This window comes from Diabrotica virgifera, chromosome 7 (assembly GCF_917563875.1).
Source record: "Diabrotica virgifera virgifera chromosome 7, PGI_DIABVI_V3a".
Lineage (NCBI taxonomy): Eukaryota > Metazoa > Arthropoda > Insecta > Coleoptera > Chrysomelidae > Diabrotica > Diabrotica virgifera.
The window spans coordinates 127,105,093-127,132,628 of record NC_065449.1 but is presented as its reverse complement, the minus strand read 5'-3'; the positions used below and the strand labels follow the sequence as shown (position 1 = coordinate 127,132,628).

At 31.1% G+C, this 27,536-nt stretch overlaps 1 protein-coding gene across 3 annotated transcripts in view; it reads left to right on the top strand.

The window, feature by feature from the left end:
- The window catches only part of LOC126888112 (optineurin-like), a 729,505-nt gene that overhangs the window by 422,421 nt on the left and 279,548 nt on the right, over positions 1–27,536 (top strand). For all 3 annotated transcript variants that reach the window (XM_050656128.1, XM_050656129.1, XM_050656130.1), the window contains exons 4-5: positions 10,512–10,762; positions 24,782–24,986. In XM_050656128.1, the coding sequence (XP_050512085.1) occupies positions 10,512–10,762; positions 24,782–24,986 (456 nt within the window). The remainder of the gene's footprint in view (positions 1–10,511; positions 10,763–24,781; positions 24,987–27,536) is intronic.

The window sequence follows — 27,536 nt, the reverse complement described above, 5'->3', positions numbered from 1 at the left end:
ATTCACTTCTTCATTTTCATCTATACCTGAATGGGCTTTGATCCATGAAATATAAATTTGTTTTCCCCTACTTAATACATTGTGATACAATTCCAAAATATCAAGCAGTATATAATTTAAATTAGGATTTAAACAAAGGTTTTTAAGTTTTTCTACAGAACTTTTGAGTCTGTGAATATAACAAATTTATCATCTTCTTGTTCTAAAACCATACTAATTGCTAGTTTTATGGCAATAAGCTCTGCACTGAAAATTGACAACATTTCTGGTAGTTTGTGTATTAAGGTGATACAGTAGCGATCAACAGGTAGCCAAAACGCGTTCAAGATTGCGGCTATAATTTTGAATATTTTTTCGAGATATTTGGCACACGTATTCGTAATATAATAAAGAATGGCGGTACAGAGCCCAATTTGAAAAATATATTAATATGTGGAAATTACTCTGTAATTAAATACAATATTAAAAAAGCGAGCCTGTACCGCCATTAATAAGAACAAAAAAATACACTTTCTTCAAAAACTGTTTTATCCGATGCCTAGATTTTGTGTCATTTTGGAACTACTAATGAAATAAAAAATTTTAGTAGTTCCAAAATGACACAAAATCTAGGCATCGGATAAAAAAATTTATTTGAAGAAAGTGTATTTTTTTGTTCTTCTTAATGGCGGTACAGGCTCGTTTTTTTAATATTGTATTTAATTACAGAGTAATTTCCACATATTAATATATCTTTTAAGTTGGGCTCTGTACCGCCATTCTTTATTATATTACGAATACGTGTGCCAAAATATCTCGAAAAAATATTCAAAATTACAGCCGCAATCTTGGAACACGTTTTCGCTACCTGTTGATCGCTACTGTTTCCTCTTAACTTATTATTTTTAGAAGGGTAATAAACGGCACAACCAACTCCATGTTCCGATTTCGATCCATCAGTATAAATTTTTCATACTCCTTCCACTTAACTGTACAATCCCGATAATATTCTTTTTGTATAATATCACTGTTTTGACACAAGTATCTAACATTAATATGAGTCTTTACTGGATATAGAAACATTTCATAGGAATAATTCCATAAAGGGATACCATTGGATTGATAAAGTTGTTCATATCTGTGTACATTGGTAATAAAACTTTCAACTAATAATGGTGTTTTTTTCTTCTCCCAATATTTAGATGTCACAACCATACTGGCTAAACTGGATATTTTAGCTAATACCTTAGATTTCTGACAACTTAACTTTAACACGAATTTGTCAGATAAAAATCTTCTACGCAGGTTCAGTGGTGGTTCACATGTTTCAGCTTCCATGACGTCTATAGGCGTACTTCCCAAGTATCCAATACTGAGTCAAAGACATTTGTTTTTTATTTGATCTATTTTTATAAGATTTGATTCCGCTGCTGAATGGTAAAATAAAGAACCATAATCTAAAATAGATCTAACGAGTGTTTTATAAAACAGTAACATTATTTTTGGATCCCCTCCCCAGGAGGAATGACTGAAAGTTTTTAATAAATTTACACTATTTTCTGTTCTTTTGATTACATAATTTATGTGTTCTTTCCAATTTAATTTACAATCTAAAATTAATCCTAAAAATTTTGTGGAAGATTTGTAAGGAAATACATATTTTGATAACTTTATTTGAGAAGGACAACGAAATCTTTTTCTTGTAAAAGTAACTAATACTGATTTTTCTTCGGAAATTGATAAGCCGTTATTGAAAGTCCAATTGTCTAAATTTTTTACTGCATAGTTAAGTTGCTTATGGCTTATCTCAATGGATTTGTGACAAGTGTAAATAACAATATCATCGGCATATTGCAAAATAGATACATTTTGTGGGATGTCAACAATTAAATCACTTGAGTAAATTAAATATAGTATAGGACTTAATATACCACCTTGTGGCAGCCCCATAGATGTTTGTCAGAGTTATCTGCATTCAGAGAATGAGTGATTTTCTCTGAAAAATAGATTTCTGTTGTATACAATATATACGTGTTTAGCTAGACTGTGAGGAATCCCCATTTGACACATTTTTAAATATAATATATCTAATTTTACGTTGTCATATGCCCCTTTTATGTCTAAAAATAAAGCTGATGTTGACTGGTCATTGGAAAGTGATAGTTGAATATCTGTAACAATATTGGCCAGGTTTTCATATGCCGATTTTTTTTTCGAAACCCGAATTGAGAACTATGAATAAGTTTATTAGATTCTAAAAAAAATTCTAGTCGTGATTTTATCATTCTTTCATATGTTTTTAAAACACATGATGATAAAGAAATGGCCCTATATGACGATGCTTGATCTTTTGGTTTTCCTGGCTTAAGTATGGGAACTAAAATATAGTTTTTTCCATTGTGAAGGTATGTCGATTTTATTTAACCAAATATCGTTTAGTAAATTTAGAAGCAAAATTTTTCCTGGTTTAGAAAGGTTAAACAACATAGAATAATGTATATTATCAAAACCTGGAGCTGTATTGGCAGACTTTTTAAATGCCATATCTAATTCTTGTTTTGAAAACTGATTGGTGAGATAATTGACACTATTATGGTGTTCTGTCACCCCTGGACAGTCAAGAAAGATTGGATCAGGTAATACATATGGAGGAGTTAAAATGTTATGAAATTCAGCTCGCCATTCGTCTTGATCTGATTGATTTTGATTAGGGATTTTGCGATTTTTAAAGTTATTTACCTTTTTCCATATAGTCTTAAGAGGTACTGATCTATTGAGAGATTTACAATAATTTATCCAGATATCTTTTTTTGTTTGCTTAAAAGTTTTTTTTGCTATAGCATCAGTTCTTTTATATTCTAACAAATTATCTAATGTGGGATTATTCATATATTTATGCAAACTATTTTTTCGTTTCTGTACTAAATACTGGCATTTTTCATTCCACCATTGTTTATTTTTATTTGAACATTGATTGGATTTAAATTTAGGTATAGAAAGGTTTGCTGTGGTTTCTACAATTTGTATAAAAGAAGTGTAATCACCAACTTCTGTTTTACTAACCTGTTCATGGGACTCCATATAATATAGATCCCAGTTAGCCTTTTTAATGTTCCATTTTCTACAAGATAATGATTTATTAATTTTGGGAGACATATATATTTGTATAATGCATGGAATATGATCAGACCCATAAAGATCCTTTAATGTTTGCCAATGTAGTAAATGTTTTATACAAGGAGAACAAATTGTCAAATCGATAGCTGACTGAGTTTGTAAATAATTTCCTATGAATGTAGCTGTTCCATCGTTTAGATATAGATTATTTCGGTCTAGGGCTTTCATAAGTGTTATGCCATAGCAGTCTGTGTTTGGCCCACCCCAAGCAATATTATGCGAATTAAAATCTCCTGTAAAGATTACAGGTGGCTTAAAAGAACTGAAGAATTTATCCCAAATATGCAACGAAATTTTTGTTTTTGGTGGAATGTAAAGCGATACAATAGTAATATTTTTCTTATCATTACATTTTACAATAATGGATGTTTGATTACAATTAGGTAGGGGAACAGAGGTCGGTAGTTCCGTATACAAAAGTTTCGACTTAATAAGTATGGCCGTTCCACCACCACTGCGGTCTAAACGGTCATCCCTCACAATATTGTAGCCAGGAAGATTAAAATATTTATTGGATGTAAATCTAGTTTCTGACAAGCAAGCTATATCAATATTTTTCTCATTTAACAAATATTGTCACAAATATTGTCAATCATTTAAAAAATTCTATTTCGTTATTTGAATTTTTTATTTTTCGATTCATTAACAAATTCAACTTCAAATTTACGATGAAAATCATAGGCCCTAATTTTATTTTTCAAATAATCAACTGGTAAATCTTTATCAATGTGTCTAATAATTCCCAAACGAAATATTAAAAATTTAGGAATGTATGCAGACAAATTTTTATTTTTTAAAATGTGTGATTTTATTAGTATATTAGCACTTGCATAATCTTTCAACAATACCCGAATCCGATTTTTCCCTATAGACTGTATTTGTTTTGTTTTATTTTATTATCTAATTGCGGATATGCTGTTAATATTATTTCTCCAATTTTTATTGCGTTTAATTGCCCTGTATAATTATCCGTATTGTTTTCAATATAAACTTGAAAAGCAGCCGTATCGGTAGACTGATAAAAGAATGTTGTTTTAACTTTATTATCGTTATCATTAGAAACCGAAAAACTCGATGTTGAATTTAAACTAGAATCAACTAACTTTTCTTTCGACAAAAACTGATTTTTATTGCTTTGATCATTTGCATGTTTATTTATTAAAGGAGAATCTAGAACTAAATTTAAATTATTTGAACCACTTATCTGATTTGCAGGATCTTTATTTTCACCAGGATCTGGTTGAGGAGGGTGTTTCCCCTCACTATCCACCTCCATATAAATGCACTAAGAACTCACAATTCCCTTATAACTGTAACTATATCTATTAATTAATAATTAATATTACTACTACACTATTAATAATTGTTCTATACTTTAACGATGTTGTCACCTACGCTGTTGAAGTACGACTGTTGATGTCGTCTAGCCATCGTTTTTGTGCCCTTTCTCAACTACGCCTGTGCTCGTGTGGTCTCCAATGTACAACGTTTCTCGTCCACGTTTCGATGTTTTGTCGTGCAACGTATCCTACCCAGGTCCATTTCATTTGCGCAATTCTTCTAACTACATCTTTCACTTTCGTCCTGCTTTGCACGTCCTCATTTTGTATATGTTCCCTCAGAGATACCCCTAACATAGCTCGTTCGATCGGCCTCTGTGTCATTCTCGATCTATTGGCTGATACCTCTGTGTCATCGTCTCCATTCCATAGGTCATAACTGGTAGAATACAACTGTTGAATACTCTTTTCTTTAGATTTATTGGTATCTTTTTGTTCTTCAACACATCACTGAGTCTTGCTACTGCTGTCCAAGTCATCCGGATTCTTCTAGTATTTCTGCCGTTTGATTGTGCTTAACTAGTTTTATCGTGTGACCTAGGTATATAAATACTCTTCGACACTTTCTATCTCACTTCCATCTAAGTCGATTGTAATATGTTGATTTGTCATCACTTTTGTTTTATTAAAGTTCATTTTTAAACCCACTTTTTCAGATTCTTGTTTAAACTCCATTAGCATGTAGATTAATTCTTCTGTATTGTTGCTTATGGGTACTATGCCATCGGCAAATCTTAGATGACTTAAAAATCTGCCATCGATCTTAATTCCACGTTGTTCCAAATTTAATTTCTTGAACACATCTTCTAATGAAAGGGTAAATAATTTTGGAGAGATAGTGTCTTCCTGTTTAACTCCTCTTTCCGTTCTTATTTTGCTTGTTGTTAGACCTTCTGATACATTTATTTGCATAGTTGCATTGTCGTATATGTATTTGAGGAGTATTCTATATCTAGAATCAATCCTTGCGTTATTTATTCCTTCTAGTAAAGGACTCCCTTGTAGGACTCCTGATTTGATGATGCGTAGTTTAGTTACTTCATTTTCATATCTGACTCTGAAGTATCGTTCTTCTAAGTAGGATTTTAGAATCAAATATATTGTTGTTGGTAGCTGCTTTTTTAATTTGTAAAGGAGTCCCTCATGCCACACCTTGTCAAAGGCTTTGCTCACATCCAAAAAAGCTGATTCACAGTAACTTTTATCTTCGAATGCTTTGATGATTGTGTTAACAACACGATGCACTTGTTCTACTGTCGAGTGTTTCTGACGGAACCCAAATTGATAGTCTGGGATTAAGCTTTTTGCTGCGACAGTTTCCATCAGTCTCTTCATCAGTAACTTTTCCATTATTTTTAACAGGACTGGTAGTAAACTGATTGGTCGATAGGAGCTAGGATCATTTGGCTGTTTTCCTGTTTATGAATTAATATGATTTCTGCTACCTTCCATTGTGCAGGGAAGTACTTCAGTCTTAGAACTGCGTTGAAGAGTTGCGTCAACATAACGACCGCTTTTCTAGGAAGTTCTTTTAATATTTGGCCGGTAACCAGGTCATAGCCAGGTGCCTTCTTGGGGTCATAAGTGATTTTTTATAACGTCGTAAGTTTCTTCTATTGTGAAGTTTTTAATAGGCTCCATTTGTTGCTCGTTTTCCTCAAGGAATGCATATATTTCGTCGTCATTAATTCCGTTTGCAGGTGGTAACGGTTGAAATACTTCCTCCAAATATCTACCGAAAACTTCTACCTTTTCTCCATCTGTTTTGGCCCAGATACCATCAGGTTTTCTAATTGGTGGGATTTGATCTTGTGGCTGTTTTAGGTGTTTCGTGGCTTTCCAGATACTATAGTTAGTATCGGCTGAGGGTGATAAGTTTTGTAGATATTCTGTGAATGATTTATTTTTAAGTCTTCTAAGTGTTTCTTTTAGCTGCCTTGCAGCTCGATTGTATCTTCGTCTATCATCTGGGTGCCTTGTTCTTTGCCAGATGTTTCTTAGTCTTTTTTTTTTCGTTAATCATATCTCTGACATTTAGGGGGCAGTTTACTTGTTTTTGCTTTGGTGTTGTGGTAGGGGTTGATTCCCATGCAACCCCTTGGACCAGTGTTGTGAAGTACTCCACCGCATCTTCGAGTTCTTTTGCATTCTTTAAGGATATAGCTAGGTTTAGCTTTTCTTTAATTTTATTTCGGAATAGATCCCAATCAGTTTTGTTATTGCATCAGGTTATTGGTTTTTCTTTTAATACTACCGAAGAGTTAATTGTAGCAATTACTGGTGTATGATCAGAGGCAATATCAAAATTTGACTGTATGTCTAGGTATCCTTGTGCAAAACCATTTGTAATGAAGAAATCTAGGCAGTCAGGTATTTTTCGATGATCTGTTGGCCAGTAGGTTGGTCGATATGTAGATAGATGGTCTAGTTTTAATTCCTTTTTTACTTGGGGGAGTATTCTGCCCTATAACTGATTAGTGTTTAAAGTATTTTAGAAGTCAAAACTTCTTTAGCGACGTTGTGCACTTTTTGGACGGGAAAAAGCATTGAATTTGCGACCGTCATCGCTACGGCAAGCATTAGTAATTTATATACTATAGGTTGAATTGCGTATAAGTTCGACTGGTTATAATGGTTGGAGGAGGGATAGAGTGTGTACCCGAAGGAGCTTGTTAAGCAAGCGCATGAGGGGCCACATTATCCCTTCTCCAATCATTATAACTGATTAGAATTTTAAGTATTTTTGAAGTTAAAACTTCTTTAACGACGTTGTGCACTTTTGGGATGGTGCCAAAAGCATAGAATTCGGGACCGTCATCGCTACGGCGAGAATAATTTATGTACTATGTGCTATAGGTTGAATTGCGTATATATTAGTTCGAACGAAGTTATAATGTTTGGAGGAGGTATAAAGTGTGAACCCGAAGGAGCTTTCCAAGCAAACGCATGATGGGTCAGTCACACTGTCCCTACTTACACTATAAGTGATTAAAGTGATTAGTGTTTAAAGCATTTTTGAAGTAAAAACTTCTGTAACGATGTTGTGCACTTTCTGGTTGGGGAAAAAGCATTGAATTCGTGACCGTCATTGTTTCGCCAAAATAAATTCTGTACGTTTATGTATTATGTGTACGTATGTATAAATAGTATAGGAAGCACCCAATGCGTATATAATGTAGGTATAGCACTTCTCTTTGGATGGGGAAAAAACATTGATCTCGCGATCGTTATCGACACGGCGAGATAGTAATTTATATACTGTAGGTTGAATTGCTTATAAGTTCGACCGAAGTTATAATGGTTGGAGGAGGGATAGAGTGTATACCCGAAGGGGGTTGCTTCGTAAGAAGTTTTCACTTCTGTAGACACTCCCACGAGTGCCCTAAATTTTTTTCCACCTGAATGACGTCCAACCTCGGACGTCCGAAGGACGTCCATATTTATTCCACCTGAAGTACGTCCAACTTCGGATGTCTGTTTATAGTCCATGGACATTAGACCAAAAATGGACCTATTTTGGACGTAAAGAGGACGTTGTGTGCTATTAGGGTGGTAACTCTTAGGAAAAAAATTGTGAAGATTATGTTTATAGAGAATTTTAAGATCTACAACTTTGGTTTGAGGTTTTTTTTAATAAAACGTTTTCGAGAAAAATCCAAAAAATCTAAAATTTTGACTTTTGACCCCGAATAACTTTGCATACATTGCAACATACGTTGCACACATAGGATCGATGGGGATTTTTAAAACTTTATTTGTAATGGTAAACCCCAGCTCTCCACCAAAATTTGGATTTCCGGGATTTTTTGTTATTTGATCACTAATTTATGTCCAAGTTGACCGGATTATAATCGTATTTGCCTCTATTTATTTTTCGGAGGTATAAACAGCGGATCGTAGCATCGTCGATTCGTTCACCCGGATTGGTATTTTATTTTTATTATACATATTACTTAGAAGTTGATTTTATTTTGTTATTTATTAGGAATATTATATTTATTTAACTTTTGTTTTACTGATTCTGGTGTATGTTACAAATTGGCGGCCGAGCAGAAAAAATGCCACAGTGTTCAGTTCCGCACTTCAGTCTTCTTAATACTAATACGTCTTCTACTTTATGTGTATCATACATAATAGTATCATGCATAAATAGTGATAAAATAACCGGCAAAATAATGCAAAGATGGAAAACATAATGCATTGTGAAGTAAAAAGAGATACAACCCGTAGAAGTGGAAATTATCGATATAAACGTATAAATTAACATTACATTACATAGTTTCCCACCTCTAGTTCGGTCTAGGACGTTTCATCGCCGCCAGTTCATCGCCGCCAGTTCATCGCCGGCCGATTCATCGCCAGTTAATTAATCGCTAACTGATTTATTTCCAAATTTGCGACCAATTTTCTACAGTTACATTTATTATTTATTTTTAATATTAATTAAGAATTCTAGGAAATGACCTAACCTAACCTGACACTCTACAAAAATTTGAACATAATATATTATTTCTACAAGGCCATTTAACACTACAAATTTAATACTATTTAGAAACCCTATGGTGTAATGTTAATTTATACGTTTATATCGATAATTTCTACCTCTACTAGTTTCATCTCTTTTTATTTCACAATGTATTATGTTTTCCATCTTTTGCGTTATTTTGCCGATTATTAACGCGCTCATCACTATATAAGCTTTATCGTATCCGTTTAATTTATAATAGAAAAATACTGTTTGACTTGTACACACTTGTATATAAATCAAAACGGGAACTGGTGTATATTTAAAAAAAAATTGATAGTGTGTAAATAAATTTATTATAATTCAGCTAAGTACTTTCAGCATTTTTAAATGCCATCATCAGAGCTATCGTCTCATAGTTGTAAATACCTCAAATGAAGAGAAATCATTGAACAAACACATTACGAATGTAAAATTGACCCAGGGTTCAAACCACTGGTCAGGGTAAAAAGCCTTAAAATATATACAGTACGTAAATCATTCAGCTGGACATAGGGAACATACATTGTATATATTTAGATACATAAATACATACATTCTATTATATTGAGACAATTGTGGCAACTAAGCTCTCTCAACGACAATATGGTTGTTAGGGACATTAACCTCAAAATTGATAACTCATTTCGACTGACACAAATAAACGTCAAAATATGACAAGGTATTATCTAAAAATTTTTGGCGTAAGGGAATGGGAAAACTGTTTAGTTTTGAAATTAGTTTTTAAATATTAAATATTTTAAAAATTTAAGTAAAATTATTAACTCATAATCATAAACTTTGTTTTTGATTTATTTATGGACAGCCTTTCACATTACTCACAACACTCACTCATTATATTCCTCTATTGCACCAAAAACTCATACTCGAACAGAAGCTTCAACTAACACAGGTTAGCGCAGTTGCCACAATTCTCTGAATGTATATTCCCCATGTCCAGCTGAACGATTTACGTACTGTATAATAATTACATTTAATGTATTTTAATAAATGGCTACCATTTTACAGTTAACAGCTGTTACTATACAGCCGTTTTTAAAACACATTAAATGTGATTATTATTATATATATTTTAAGGGTTTTACCCTCACCAGTGGTTTGATCCCTGGGTCAATTTTATATTCATAATGTGTTTGTTCAATGATTTCTCTTAATCTGAGGTATTTACAACTAAGAGACGATAGCTCTGATGATGGCATTTAAAAATACTGAAAGTACTGAGCTGAATTATAATAAATTTATTTACACACTATCAATTTTTATGAAAACATACACCAGTTCCCGTTTTGATTTAATTTATAATAGTTAATAGGTGTTCATATACAGAAAAATAAAATTATGTGGCATATTGGTTTTGGTCCAGTCATACGCGTCTGGACTAGTACAATCTAGGCAATAGTTACGGTTAAAACGATGCCTTTTTGCATTTTGCAAACGATGCGAATTTATAATTAAAAACACACGACAAAATGTTTTTGTTTTTATTTCAGGACACCGTACTGCAAAACAACCTGAGCTTGAAATCTCAATATGAACGCATCGTTGCTTGGCAAGAAGATGTTCAAAAAGTTCATCAAGCACACAAAGATAAACTATTAGAAGCTAAAGCGTTTATTGAAACTTTAAAAAGAGAAAAGGACAGTTTGAAACGCGAATTGACGAAAGATATTGAATTCGGTGATAGCCAAGCATCTCAAATTGAAGAATTGAAGAAACGATTAGATGAAAAGGATAAACAAAGGTATATCAGTGAATAAAAAAATTGTTTTTAACTTATGAAAGAAAAATTAAAATGTAGTTTTACCTTTCTTAAATCTTCATACTAGTTCAGAGAAATAAGATTTTTCTCGTGACACATCCCCTCCAGGCCGAAACCAAATTTTTTGAGTAGTATGGACATCTATATTAATAACCTATATGTTTCCTGCAGCCGATTTTGATGATATACGTAGTTATAAACAAATAAAGATCACAAAACGGTAAATTTTCGCTTTTTTCGTTATTACTAAAAAGTGAAGCATTCTAAACTTTGAGAAGTCATAAATCATATAAAAAAACTTCAATATATCGTTCGCTGAATATGTCTATCCTTATTTGTTGCTTAGAAAATTGCAAAATAAATCATAAATTTTGAGATTTTATGAATGTTCATAACTTATGTAAAAATTAAGTTAGAACCTTCTTATTACACGGAATGCTGAGACTTCTTGTGCTTAAATTATATTTTAAATGTCAAAGCAATTGGTCAAATAGTTTAAAAGTTATTTAATTTGTTTATCCCAAATTCATTTTTTTTTTCAACACTATAAGTCAGAAAATTGTGAGGTTACAGTAATACTTCGGACAGTTTATGAAAGAGGAACATTTATACTATTAATTTAATTTAAAAAAAATGACAAAAAGTAATTTTAAACAATCTAAAATTATTTTGCAAAAACATGTCGATTTTTTGCTTACTTATAAACAATTACTTTTTAACCGTTACCCATAGAAAAATTATTTTTTCATATTTAGAAATACTCAATTTTTAAACACATTTAGAACGAAAAACAATTGTCCTAGGACAATTAGGGACGAAGTTAGCCCCCCCCTTTTTTAATAATTCACATGTTGTTCTAAAGCTATTTCCTTGTGGCATTTTTATAATTAAGTATTTTCTATGGGAAATAAGCCACAATTTTACTAAAAAAAATGAATTTATTAACGTTTCGAAGCCCAAATCGGGTTTCGTTGTCAAAATACAAAATACTACTAAAATAAACAAAAATGTTGTTGCTAAGTAAAAAAATTCTTCTAATAATTTATTTAATCTGACTCATTTATATTGGCAATTTAGACGTATATTATACATTTTAAAGTAGAAGACTTTGAAATGATATCGCCAATATTTATGAGTTGCGATCCTGGGACGACTTTACTAAAAGATAGTTCATTCGATTACATGTAATCAATCTTAACTCAAGAATATCTGTCGCAAAAAAAACATAGCATGTGATCTCTCTTTAAAAAGACAACCAAATGCAACGATGACAGTAAAATTCTCGCGTTAGAGATTTCATAGTAAATCACGAGGGAAAACCAGAAAAAACCTGGTGATACTATCCCGACATCGTAAGTATTTGGTCTTACATTTATTTTACTTTCAAAAAACTAATACCAAATTCTGACTTTAATGTGTATGTTTAAATTATAAATAATATTAATAATACATAGATATACAATAAGTAATACTAAAATATAAAATTTGTACTAACTCGATATGTTATTGACTGACTAATCGTGGTATTTTCTTTCTATTGAATTCCTCTTTCAGTATGGGTAACCACATCCTGCTGCATTCTACCGAGGAATTTGCAACACAATTGGTTTCATTTAGCATAATTAGAGCCTCTTCTTTGATTTTTCTCTTTTTACTATCTGATTCTTTCAGGACTATACTGGAATCTCTCCACTGAACTCTATGTTCATTATCCCATGCGTGTTGACATATTTGAGATCTATCAAATTCTCTATTTTTAATATAAGACTGATGTTCACAACTTATTCTAACGTTTAATGGTCTTGATGTTTCACCTAAATAAAATTGTTCGCATTCACAAGGTATTTTATAAATGCAATTCTTTGTTCTTTCTTGTTCATTGTTAGGTTTAGTTTTAGATAGAATAGATCTCAATGTGTTTGTTGTTTTAAATGTTGTTGAAATGTTGAATTTATTTCCTATTGTTTTAAGTTTCTCGGATAGTCTTTTTATATATGGTATTGTTATTTTCCTCGTATTAGTTCTTGTGAATGTTGTAGGATCCCATTCTAAGTTGTTCTGTTACATTCCCATCCAATCTTGACAATTCCTTATTTATAAACGATAAAGGATAATCATTTTTTAATAAAATAGATGTTAACAATTGTTTTTCTTCTAAAAATGAATTTTCGTTAGAACAAGTAATTTTGGCTCTATCATATAAGGATTTAATTATTCCCTTTTTAACGTTGATGTTGTGATTTGATTTGTAATTGAGATATCTGTTGGTGTGTGTTGGTTTTCTATACACTTGAGTCTCATATCCAGTATCCTTCTTTGAGACTAAAACATCGAGGAAAAGCAAAGTGTTATGTGTGTGTCCTTGGTTTTCTTGACTGTGGACTTAATCCATTAGCCGAACTTATTTTGCTCTAGAGACATATGTTTACAAGCATTGACTATGTATTATATCATACTATCTACCGTGATAACAATGATTTACACTTCAATATTTTTTTTACATTTGTATTTATTTTTAATTACTATGTGCTATTTAATCATGTATATAATTATTATTTTTTGTTGTTTATTATTTTTTTTATTTTTTTTATCTATTTATTTATTTTTTTGTATTCTTTTTTTTTAGTTTTTTTTTTATTTTATTTTTAATTATTTATTATTATATTATTTTTTTAACGATCAGAGGAATTAACGAGGAACACAGTTGCTCAGGGGTCTTTCAGAGCAAAAGACACAAACATGACCAGACCACGGAAAATAGGTACACAATTGGGTTAAACAAAGGAATCTTAAATATAGGTTTTCACAATTTTAGTTTAATATTAAGAATGTGTTTAATTAGGATCTGATATGTACTTATATTTTGACTGACAATAAGTGATTGTAAATTGAAAGGTTTTTGTATGTTACTACAGTTAACAATTTGATCAATAAAATTATTGATTTCCTGTTTTTTAATTTTACAATTTAATATCATATATTCTGCTGATCCTAATTCTCCACATTCACAAGGATTTGTTTCCGCTAATCCTATTTTATTTTTATGTTCAGGAACTAAGGAATGTCCAAATCTAAGTCTACACATATAAGAAATAAGTATCTTTTTTCCTTGATAATTATTAAACCAGCATTTAGTTGGAATATCTGGTTGAATATTTTTATAAAATTGCCCTTTATTAGATTTGTTGTACCATTCTTTCCAATTCTTGACTGTGGTTTTTTTAATATGCGCGAATGAATCATTTAATGTTAGTTTATAATAGCAATTATTTTTTTTTTTCGGTGGCACTCTTGGCTAATCCATCTACAATTTCATTATTTTGAATATTACAGTGTGCCTTTACCCAACAAAATGCGACTTGCGTATCTTTGGATTTGAGGTCAATAAGAATTTTTATAATGTCTATAAATATATAGTTCATACCATCTTGCCAATTTCCCAATTTAAGGAGAACACTTTTACTATATGTAATTATTACAAATTTATTGTCTTTGTTGTCTGCAATTCTAGCAATATATTGCATTGCCCTCCATATTGCAATTAATTCTGCTGTAAACGTTGTAGTATTTTCGTCAAGTCTTATTCCTTCTTTATACTTCGTTCTAGGATCCCATATGGCGGCAGCTACTTTACATTCAAGTTTTGAGGCATCTGAATAAATTTGATGATACTGCGGGAAGAGTATTTCTATATCCCCATTAAACATAATATTTCTGAGGTTTACTGGATATATTGAATAATTTCTGAGATAGTGTGGTTGAATAGTAGGAATATTTTTTAGGTATAGTTCAAAATTTGGTGACATTCGTGATATATATAATTTATTTTTAATTTGTCTTAAGTTGTTATAACTATCAACAAATAGTAACGTTTGTTTCTTTTTCCAATATTCACAGGTGAGATCGTATAAGAATAGTGTGTGGCATTTATCCCCTATTGAACTCTCTTTGGCAATCATTTTAATTATAAACTTTTCAGTAAGAGTTTGTCGTCTTATATTTAGAGGCGGTTCATTGCACTCTATACTTAAATTGGATGTTGGTGTACTTCTCAGTGCTCCTATACATAATCGAAGACATTTGTTTGCTAGCACGTCTATTTTTTTCAGGTGTGTTTTGGCTGCTTGATTGTAGAATATGCATCCATAGTTAAAAATTGCTCTAATGTAAGATCTGTACATGAGTATTGATATATTTGCATCTGCTCCCCAGGTTGTATAGCTTACTGCACGTAATGCATTATATCCTTTTTCAGCTCGTGTAATTAGGTACTCAATGTGCTCTTTCCAATTCATTTTTGTATCAAGTATTACACCCAAATATTTAATTTTAAATTGGATTGGAAACTGTTCGTTTTGTATTTTTGCGTACGTTGGAAGTATTTGTTTCCTAGAAAATATACATACTTGTGTTTTCTTTGGTACAAATCCTCACATAAACGATTATATATGTCATTTATTTTTTTACAACCCTTGTCAACATCTTTTTGATCGACATATATACAGATATCATCAGCGAACTGTAATATTTTGCCTTCATTACTACTTATTATATCTTTCCCTAAGTCTACCGTGTAAATAGCGTACAATAATGGGCTTAATATACTTCCTTGTGGTATACCATTATTTGCAATTCTAGGGCCGATTAACTGGTTGTTAATTTGCAAATAGAGAATTCTGTTACAGTATAGTTTGTATATTTTCCAACAAAAGTTATCTGGTAATCCTATTTTCTTCATTTGTTGACATAGAATTGTGAAGTTAACATTATCATAGGCATTTTCTACGTCTATAAATGTAGCTACCAGCGATTTATTGTTTGAGAATGAATTATATACATCTAGTACTAAGTGTGTTAAGTTTTCCATTGTAGAATGCGATTTTCTAAACCCAAATTGTGTTGGGGACAATTTTTTATTAGTTTCTAACCAAAATTCTAACCTGTTTTTAATCATTCTTTCTAATGTTTTTAAAATGCATGATGCTAATGATATTCCTCTGTAGGAGTTTGCACAATCAGCAGGTTTATGTGGTTTAAGTATTGGTACTACAATATATTCTTTCCATGAGCTGGGTATACACATGCTGACCCATATTTGATTTATTATTTTTAGTAAGTGAAGTTGTTTATTGATAGGTAGATTATATAGCATACTATAATGGATGTTGTCCATTCCTGGGGCTGAATTGTCTTTGTTTCTTAAACAATTTTTAAATTCTTCAAAGTTAAATTCTTGAGTAAGGAATATGCTTCCTTCATTTGATTGATTTATTGTAGTGTCCAATGTATGACTAAATCCTTGCTCAGCTGCCCATGGCTTGGCAATTTTGTTAAAAAATCCTTCAGTCCAATCGTTTTCATTTATTGGATTCTTCGGAGGGTTATAGACATTTTTTAGTTTTCTTATCTCATTCCATACTGTTTTTATTGATGTATTTTTTTTTAAACTGTTACATAGGGTTTTCCATGAGGCTCTTTTACTATTCAAAATAATTCTTTTTTTACAAGCTTCTGCTTGCTGATATTTTAGATAATTTTCATGATTTGATACTCTTTTGAATTGTAAAAAAGCCTCTTTTTGTTGTTTTATTGCTAACTTACATTCATTGTTCCACCAGGATTTATTAAATTTTGAATTGGTCACTTTTCTCTTCTCTGGAATACTGCTTCTAATAGATGTATTTAGTGAGTCATAAACGATTTGATATTCTTGCTCAATATTTTCAGATATGTCGTCTGTATTCTCGTTATTTAACAAATAAGAGAAAAGTGTCCAATCCGCTTTTTTCATATCCCATTTTGTCCTAAATCTATTTATATCATTATTATCACTGTAGCTAGTTGTTTCAATATTGTCATTACTAAGATTATTATTATCATTTATATTATTATTTATCATTTCCATGATAATTGGATAATGATGTGAACCTAAGCTTATTGTTTCTGTGCGCCAATTAAATAAGTAATATATATCTCTAGAGCATATTGATAAATCTATAGCCGATTTATTTTTTTTTGTTGTTCCCCGAATTAATGTTTCGGATCCATCATTTAAAAAATTAAGTCCACATTCTTCCATTGCTTCATATAAATTAATTCCTTCACGATCATTTATATCACATCCCCACACTTTATTGTGGCAATTAAAGTCACCACCAACTAGGAAAGGCTTACTTAAGCTATTGAAAAATTTTACCCATTCATTTTTTGATATACCTAATTTAGGTTTCACATATATGGAGTATAAATACATGACCCTGTTTTTTAAATTAATCTGTAGTGCAATACACATTACATTATTTATATTATGGAAACTTAAATTATTTTGATAATTAATGTTTTTCCGGAGTAAAATTGCAATTCCTCCATACCCGTCTAATCGATCCTTGCGAAAAACATTGTAATGTGAAAATGAAACATTTAATTTTGGTGTTAGCCACGTTTCACTTAATAGTATAGCTAAAAATTTGTTTTCATTTACGAATTTTTCAAAATGTCCCTTATTATGTATTATAGATCGTGAATTCCATTGTAAAATTTTACTACTTGTTAGTTCCATTGAAAATTTGTTCAAGATTTGATTTAAATTCTTCCAAAACTTGTTTATTTTGTAATATTATTGAATTTTTTTCTAAAATGATTTTAATTAATACTAATATAGTTTCACTAATATTTTTATTTGGATTCTTAGTTTGTTCTACCGTTTTATTGTGATACATTGGGATGTTTTTGGGTACTGGTAGAGACGGAAACGAAGAAGTGCCAGGAGTTTCTAAAATATTTTTATGTTCTTCCATGTATGGATACACTGATTTAGTTTGCGTACCTTCATTCCACTTTCTTTTAGTAGTTATTGTGTATTTGTTTCCTGAATTTGAGGATTGTATGGCTGCCGTGTAACTGTTGGTATATTTTATTTTAGCTTCCTCAAATGGTAAATTTTCATTTACCATTAAATACTTAATACCTTTCTGTTTTGCAAATTCGGGGCATTTTTCTCTTTCCAGTGCAGAGTGGTTTCCTAAGCAAAATACACACTTTGTTTCTGTTACTTCACATTCTATCAAATCATGTTCTTGTCCGCATTTTCCACATCTTTTCTTGCCCCTACACTTTATTGAGCTGTGGCCATACCTAAGACAATTTACACATTGTATCACTCTTGGTATATATGGTTCTACTTGATAAATCATCTTCTCTATGATTACCTGTTGTGGTATCATTTGGCCCCTGAACGTCACTACTATAGTACCCGTCTCTACCCGTTCATCATTTACTTTTCTAAGCATTCTTTTAACATTTAAAACTTTAAAATTTCCATATCTAGGCACAATAATGTTTTTTAATTCAGTTTCCGTTATTTCTTTATCAACACCTTTTATTACTCCGCTTTTTTGTACAAAAAAGTTTGGAATGTATAAGTCGTATTTTTTCTCTATTAAATTTTTACTCTCTACTAGAATATTCGCGCTTTCATAGGAATTGCATTCTATTCTGACCTTATTTCTACCAATAATATTAATGTTCACTATACTATCTTTAATTGAGGGTTCAGCATGCAAAACCATACGCGCAGTCACAATGCGATGCAACTTCCAAATGTTTCCATCAGTGTTCTGCAAAAATACAAAATATGGACCTTGGTCTCCGCGATTATACTTATTTTTCGGTTGTGAAATTACTGACTGGCCTATTTTATTAATATTGTTGTCGCTTACCTGATTACTCGGAAAAAAGTTGTTGTTATTTGTTTTTACTACTACCTGTGGCTGTGGAACTTGTTGATTTTGACTTGCAATTGTATTTGTGGTTTGTTTTTCATATTCGTCTAGCTCCATATCATTGATAATCTCTGTTGTTCTTCCTCTGTCGGGGGGGGGGGGGGGGTCTTTGCCATTAACACTCGCCATTTTTCAAAACTTAACACTCGAAACACTATACAGACCGATCACACAGAGAGCTGTATACACTTCAACTGTTGAAATCGAACTGAAGCAAAGTGTTATTGTATTCCTTTTCCATTGTAAATTTTATTGTCTCTTCTTGATCGTTTATAATATTCAGGAATGTATCCAACAAGTCTGATCTATGAGGCCATATTGAAAACACATCATCTACATATCTCCACCAGACTGTGGGTTTTAAATTTTGTTTAGAAATGATATTAGTTTCGAAATCCTCCATAAATATATTAGCCAATAATGGAGATAAAGAAGAGTCCATTGCTAGACCAAAATTTTGTTTATAGAATTCATTATTTAGTTGAAAATAGGTATTATTAGTACATAATGTCAATAACTCCATTATAGCTGATACATTTAGTTTTGTCCTAGTTGTCAATGTATTATCATTTTCTAATTTCGTTTTAATTATGTTTAAAGTTTTATCTAATGGCACATTTGTAAATAAACTGTTTATGTCAAAACTTACTAAAATATTATTTGGATTAAATTCAATATTTGTTAATTTGTTTAAAACATGTTGTGTATTTTTATAAATGTGTCATTATTAAATGGTTTTATAATATTTAATAAAAATTTTGATAGCTCACTACAAGGAGATTTGATGGTACTACAAATGGGTTTCAGTGGAATATTCGCTTTATGGATTTTCGGTACTCCATAAAAATGTGGTGTCTTACTGTAATGAGGTGTCATTAATTTTCTTTGATAGTACGTTAGATCATTTTTAAATTTGAATAAAGTTCTATAGATTTTGTTTTCCAGTGTCTTCGTTGGATCCTTCGTTAATTTGGTATAAGGTCCATTTGTAATTAGATCTCTAATTTTGTCCTCATATTGTCCGATTTAGGCTTCGAAACGTTAATAAATTCATTTTTTAGTAAAATTGTGGCTTATTTCCCATAGAAAATACTTAATTCACATGTTCTTGCAAAATAATTTTGCAATATTTAGAATTATTTTTTGTCATTTTTTTTTTAATTAATTTAATTCTTCTTCTTTCATAAACTATCCAAAGTATTACTGTAACCTCATTATTTTCTGACTTATAGTGTTGCAAAAAAAAATTAATTTGGGATAAACAAATTAAATAACTTTTAAACTAGTTGATCAATTGCTTTGAAATTTAGGGTATGATTTAAGCACCAGAAGTCTCAGCATTCCGTGTAATGAGAAGGCTCTAAGTTAATTTTTACATAAGTTATGAATATTTATAAAAACTCAAAATTTATGATTTATTTTGCAATTTTCTAAGCAACCAATGAGGATAGACATATTCAGCGAACGTTATATTGAGTTTTTTTATACGATTTATGAGTTTTTTAATCTTAAATTTGTTTAAAATGCTTAAATTTTTGGTAATAGGTAATAGAAGAAAAAAGCGAAAATTTACCGTTTTTTGATCTTCATTTGTTTATAACTATTTATACCATCAAAATCGGCTGCAGGAAACATATAGACCAGGGCGCATCTGTAAAAAGATTAGTAGTTACATTTGGACGTTGAGAGGTGACTCATAATTGTTTGCAGAAATTGCTTGGAAATAACTCATGTAATAATATTTGAGTTATCCTCCCAGTCAAAAAGGTCTGGAACATTGTTTAAATAATCAAAATGTCAAAAAATAAAGGAAAAATTCAATTTTTTTCTTCGTTTTTTGATTATAACTTTAAAAGTATTTCCGAGAAAAGTTGCACTGACATAAAAGTTGAGTAATTAAATTTCCTACAACATAGCATTGATTAAAAATTTTTAAAATTGTCACTCTTGTTGCAAAATAGCAATAATTGCGAAAAAACCACAAAAAAACAAGTATTCGCATTTTACGATTTTCAACCATTTCTGCTACCCTTAGGACCTTCATATTTCACCCAGAAAAACTTAATGATATAATAAAACAATACTGTAACTGTAAAGGACCCCGTAGAAACCTTATGGGAAATGGCTTTCTGTCAAATGCTCTGAAACTTTGGATTCTGGTAGTCTTTGATGTGTAGAACAAAAGACTCCATGGGAGCGTAGCTCCAAAAAATCATAGTTCTAAGATATAAGCCTCTGAAGGTATAGGTACAGTGAGGACGTTTGAGTTGGCATAAATTCATTTTCTCGAGAATGGGAGACTCTGGAGATAAATTACGAATCAGCTCGATTTTTATTTTTAAATTATAATTTTTTGGCGTATATATCATACTAGTGACGTCATCCATCTGGGCGTGATGACGCAATCGATGATTTTTTAAATAGGAATAGGGGTCGTGTGATAGCACATTTGAAAGGTAATTCAATTCTCTATTCACTAATATAAACATTAACGTAATTATTTATACAGGGTGGCCAAAATGTTTTTTTAATTAAATTAATTGAGACAAAAAGAAGAATGTATATAATTTATTTATTTCGAAATACATTTTACTGCTGTCAGAAAACAGAAAAAATGGTAATTTGAAAAATAAACATTGCTTTTCGCTTAAATTAAATGTTCAAACTGCTAAGAGGCAGGTGGGTGGCAGCTTTAATATTGAATTTAAGCGAAAATCAATATTTATTTATCAAATAAACATTTTTTCTGTTTTCTGACAGCAGTAAAATATATTTTGAATTAAATAAATTATATACATTCTTCTTTTGTCTCAATTAATTTAATTCAAAAAAATTTGGGCACCCTGTATAAATGATTATGTTAATATTTATATTTGTGAATAGAGAATTAAATAACCTTTCAAATGAGCTATAACACGACCCCTATTCCTATTTAAAAATATCATCGATTGCGTCGTCACGCCCAGATTAATGACGTCACTAGTATGATATATATGCCAAAAAATTATAATTTAAAAATAAAAATTGACCTGATTCGTAATTTATCTCCAGGGTCGCCCATTCTCGAGAAAATGAATTTATTCCAACTCAAACGTCCTCACTATACCTATAACTTCAGAGGCTTATATAGCCAGGGAGGTAGTGTCAAATTTGACCGGAGCATTTTAGCATGGCTGGTTTCTTATTATTTAGGTAGGTGTTCCAAAGCTTATTAACAAATGATGTGTCAGCTGGCCCAAAACCGGGGATTTTAGTCAAGAAAAGGTGAAACATGAAAGTTGATGGATCAACGCTACAGCTTAAATGTCAAGTATTTATATACGTTACTCAGAACATTTAATGGACTTGCTTACTTGGCACCTACCTTTCACTCAGGAGATCGGGGTTCAAATCCTGGCGCGGAAAATTCTTTTTGTTTTTTAAATTGACATTTTATTTTGAAAAATATTTATTTTTATAATACCATGTTTTTATTATTTATACGAGGCAATATAAAAAAATCTGTATGTCTTTTATAGAATTATGCATAGAACTTATGAAATAGCATATATACATTTGATCATAAATATTATGATTGACCTTAATAAGCAAAATTGTTGTACATGAACCCCTGAAGCTTCCTGAGTTAGTACGACCAATCTAAGTGAAAAAGGGGGTTGGCCTCCCCACCCCCCTCCCGACATTTTTTTATCTTTTTAGACAAACTGTTTTTTGCATAATTTTATGTGATGTAAAACCAAAAGATACATACAACAATAATTTTTCACTTTTCTATCACCAACCCCCATTTTTTTAATAGCAATCTAATTATTTTCCTGTTCTCTTATAACATATAAAAATGAATTTTTGTCTGTATGTCCCTTATAGAATCGTAAACTATGCATTTAATCATATGATGACCTCAAGCAAAGTTTTTGTACTTACATGAACCCAGGAAGGAGTTAATACTTAATAATATATACTTAATAATAATTAATAGAGTTAAAAGAATTAATACTTTTTTATTATTAACTAGCTGACCCGGCAAGCTTCGTACCGCCTTAAAACTAAATAATGTTTGAATTAAATGTTTAATACCTAAAATTACCAGAAAGCCAAAAAATACTAAAAAATATTGCGTACCCATACTTTTTTCTACCAAATGCATAGTTTACGATTCTATAAGGGACATAGGTACAGACAAACATTCATTTTTATATATTATAGAGAATAGGGAAATATTTAGATTGCTATTAAAACATGGGGGTTGGTGATAGAAAAGTGAAAATTTAGGGTTGTATCTTTCGGTTCTACAACATATAAAATTAAGAAAAAACAGTTTGTCCAAAAAAATAACAAATAATATCTCCCTTTTCACTTAGATTGTTGGTCTTACCAACTCAGGAACCTTCAGGGGTTCATGTACAACAAATTTGCTTATTAAGATCAATCATAATATTATGACCAAAAATGCATAGTTTGCGATTCTATAAAAGACATACAGATTTTTTTATATTGTCTCGTATAAATAATAAAAACGTGGTATTATAAAAATAAATATTTTTCAAAATAAAATGTCAATTTAAAAAACAAAAAAAATTTTCCGCGCCAGGATTTGAACCCTGATCTCCTGAGTGAAACGTAGGAGCCAAGTAAGCAAGTCTATTGAATGTTCTGAGTAACGTATATAAATATTTGACATTTAAGCTGCAGCGTTGGTCCATCAACTTTCATGTTTCATCTTTTCTTGACTAAAATCCCCGGTTTTGGGCCAGCTGACACATCATTTGTTAATAAGCTTTGGAACACCTACCTAAATAATAAGAAACCAGCCATGCTAAAATGCTCCGGTCAAATTTGACACTACCTCCCGGGCTAATATCTTAGAACTATGATTTTTTGGAGCTACGCTCCCATGGAGTCTTTTGTTCTACACATCAAAGACTACCAGAATTAAAAGTTTCAGAGAATTTAACAGAGAGCCATTTCCCATAAGGTTTCTGCGGGATCCTTTCATTAAAATTGGTTTAACAGATTTTGCAAAATAAATTTTGTAATCCAGCTTTCGCAAAAAAATGCATTTTTTCAAAATGTTGCAGGACTGAAAATAAAGCAGACAGCAAGTCAAAAAAATTTTTACGTATAGAAGAATACTGTACCTTTCATTTGCAGTTTGCAAAATTAAAATCGGTTAACTACCACGGCGTTAGAAATTTTATTAAATAAACATTAATTTTTGGTGCTACGCGCAGGACAGTGGATACGTTTTCCGATTTTGCATTCCAATGACCTTTGATAATGATTGATAAATTTTATTTTTTAGTACATTTCGATATAAATAAATAAATTTGTTTATTCCAAAATAAAAACGCATACTCTATCCTTTGAAATAATACTTTTTTTAGCAAAAACTTTCTTTGTTTATATATTTTAACTTAGAGAATAAAAGTTTATTATTTTTAAACATATGCAATTGTTTAAACAATAATTTACAAACAATAATCAAATTAGTTTGATTTTTGTGGAACTTAAATATTAAAATACAACAAAATATAGAATAAGAAAATAATATATTAGATAAACATTGGTAGCCGCAACATTCGATAATTTTTGACAGGCCATTGGAATGCCCAATCAGAGCAAACGTATCACGTGTAAGGGTGACAATTTTTAAAATTTTTAACCAATCCTATACTGTAGGAACTTTAATTGCGCAACTTTTACGTCAGTGCAACTTTTCTCGGAAATGAATACTTTTTAAAGTTATAATCAAATAACGGAGAAAAAATCGAATTTCTCCTTCATTTTTTGACATTTTCATTATTTAAACAATGTTCCGGACCTCTTTGAGCGGGAGGATAACTCAATTATTATTATATGAGTTAATTCCACAGTTAATTCCAAGCAATTTCTGCAAAAATATATGTGAGTCACCTCTCAAAGTCCATCTCAAAACAGATGCATGCGTCCTGGAATAATAATATAGGTTATGTATTATTATAGATGTCCATACTACTCAAAAAATTTGGTTTCGGCCTGGAGGGGGTTGTGTCCCCAACAGTATATTTCTTTCCTTATTTCTCTGAACTATACGCTTCATGTTTTACAGTTTTTTGAGATTTTCTAATAATTTTTTTTAGTATATCTAAAAGAATTTTGTATATCCAATTATCAACAAAATAAAGATGACATTTTCCTTTCATTTTTAATATAGCGCCATACCCAATTTTCTTCATTTTAGATATGATTACAGCATCAAAGAATCTCAGCTAAAAGATCAAGAAAAGAAAATTTCTAACCTGCAACTTCAGTTAAATAATATGTCTATTGAGAAAAAACAAGTTGAAGAACAAAAAAATATTGTTTGTAAATTGCAAGCTCATCTAAATGACATTATTGAAGAACGCAACAGTGGCAATAAACAAATAGAGGAATTACGTGCAGAGGTAATAGCTATTTGTATAACAAGGGAGGAAAGTGTAACTTTTCCTCCCGAGAATGAAGTTTACTGCCCGACGCGTAGCGGAGGGCAGTAATCATTCAAGGGAGGAAAAGGCACTTTACTCCCATGTTATACATATGGTTTTTCCACCTTCCTCAAATAACAAGTCATTTTGTCATTTTTACTTAATTTATTTATGTAACTAACCAACAAAATTTATTAGAACTAAAACAACAAGTAGGTACAATATAACTGTCAGCTGTCAAATATAAGTCAAATTATTAATGTAAACATTGTTAAATAAAAATAACAATTTACTGTTTTTTACCATTCTGCAAAATACAGGATGTTTTATAAATAAACGTTAAAATGTATAGATACTCCGTAATAGAAAATAGATATTATACAGGGCGTCAATAAGTTATATTTCATGAATGAAATATTATGACGTCACTTTTACTTTTCCTCCCTAGGGAGGAAAAATATTTTCCTCCCTAGGGAGGAAAAGTACAACTTTGCTCCCTACAATCAGGTCCGGAAAAGTATACTTTCGGTAGAGGTAGGTGGAAAAATAAATTCCATAGCATCTATGCATTATGTACACCTTAGTTATTTTATTTCTTAATCGATTAATTCTCGGTGTCACTATTTTGCAAATTTTAGCTCGCTACCCCCTTACCCCTCCACCATAGCCAAAAACGTAAATTTTTAGATTTTATTTTTTTTTCAGTTGGGTTGCAATTGATTTAAAAATTTCTAAAAATTCACACGCATAGCTGAGGCTTTTATAAAACATCTATATCTTTTACGAACCCGTAGGTCGAGTGTACATAACCTCAAACTTTTTTTAAATTTTTTTAAAACGTACAATTTTTTTGGAGATTGCTGCAGGTCTATTTTTTGCATTTGGGTATTTTATCAAAAACTATCTCTGATTTTTTTCAGATTTTTTGTCAGGTGCGCCATCTTGAAAAATCCGGAAAACTTTTATTAGGGGGTTTTTGGGAATTTTCTCCATTTTATAGACTTCAAAATAGATCAACTCAAGGTTTTATTAATATACTGTGTATAATATGAAATAACTGAGTATTTTCGGATATTCAAAAATTGGGCAACACACCTTTAGACCCCTCCCCGCCAAGAAACACGTTTTTCAAGTTTTGTAAGGGTTTTTGCGTGTTTAATAGTATTTTTTAAAATCGATACAGCCTGAATAATGTTTCTTCCATTTTTTTGCGTTCTATGAGATTAAAAAATAGGACTCACTTTTTAGCCCGCCACCCTCCTCCTAGTCAAGAGCTGGGAGCGGATTTGGCTCGTGATAAGTAATATGGACAAACTATACTGGGATATGTTGAATTAGTTGTGTACATGACTTTCCCCATCGGGCGGAAACCAGAGTGGGGGGACGAGGGTAGTTATAAGGGGTCTAAGTCACGATTTTTATTATTTTTTTTTGTGGCGCTTATGATCGAGATAGTGCACAAAAATTTAGAAATAAGTAGATCATGACGTAACTAAGCAAAATCTACAGGGGCGGAAAGCTGCGTGGGGGACAAAGGGGTGACGAGCATGGGCGAATAGTTTTTTTTTTGACGTTCGTGATATAGATAGTGCACCAAAAGGGTACCCCCCGTTAAGATAGGCAAAATGCCCTCACTCCCAGAATTCAATTGTATATTTTTTTTTACGTTCTATGCAACTAAAAAATGAGATAACGCGGATTTTTAGCTCGCCACCCCCCTTACCCCTCCCCCCACAGCCAAAAACGTAGATTTTTAGATTTAATTTTTTTTAGTTGGGTTGCAATCGCTTTAAAAATTTCAAAAAATTCACACGTGTAGCTGAGGCTTTTACAAAACATGTCTATTTTTTATGGACCCGTAGGTCGAGTGTACATAACCTCAAATTTTTTTTTAACTTTTTTAAAACCTATAACTTTTTTTTGGAGGGAGCTACAGGTCCAGTTTTTTTTGCATTTTGTGTACTTTATCAAAGTCTATCTCTCTGATTTTTTTCAGATTTTTCCGTTAGGTGCGCCATCTTGAAAAATCAGGAAAACTGTATTTTTAGGGGGTTTTTAGGGATTTTCTCCATTTTATAGACTGCAACATAGATCAACTGAAGGTTTTTTTAATAGATTATGTATAATTTGAAATAACTATTTTAGGATTATCAAAAATTGGGCAAACCACCTTTAAACCCCCCCAAAAACCATGTTTTTTTAAGTTATGTAAGGGTTTTTGCGGGCTTAATGATATTTTTTGAGATCGATACAGCCTGAATATTTTTTTTCATTTTTTTACGTTATATGTGATTAAAAAATAAGACTAATCGCATTTTTAGCCCACCACCCCCTCCCCTGCCCCCACAAAAACGTCAATTTTTCTATTTTTTTTTTTTTTTGTTTAGTAAAGTTGCAATTAATTTAAAAATTTTATGAGGCTTCTAAAAAACATATCTATTTTTTTAGACCCGTAGGTCGAGTGTACAATACATATAACCTTTTATAACGAATACATATAAACTTTGAGTTGGTCACTTTATGACTTTC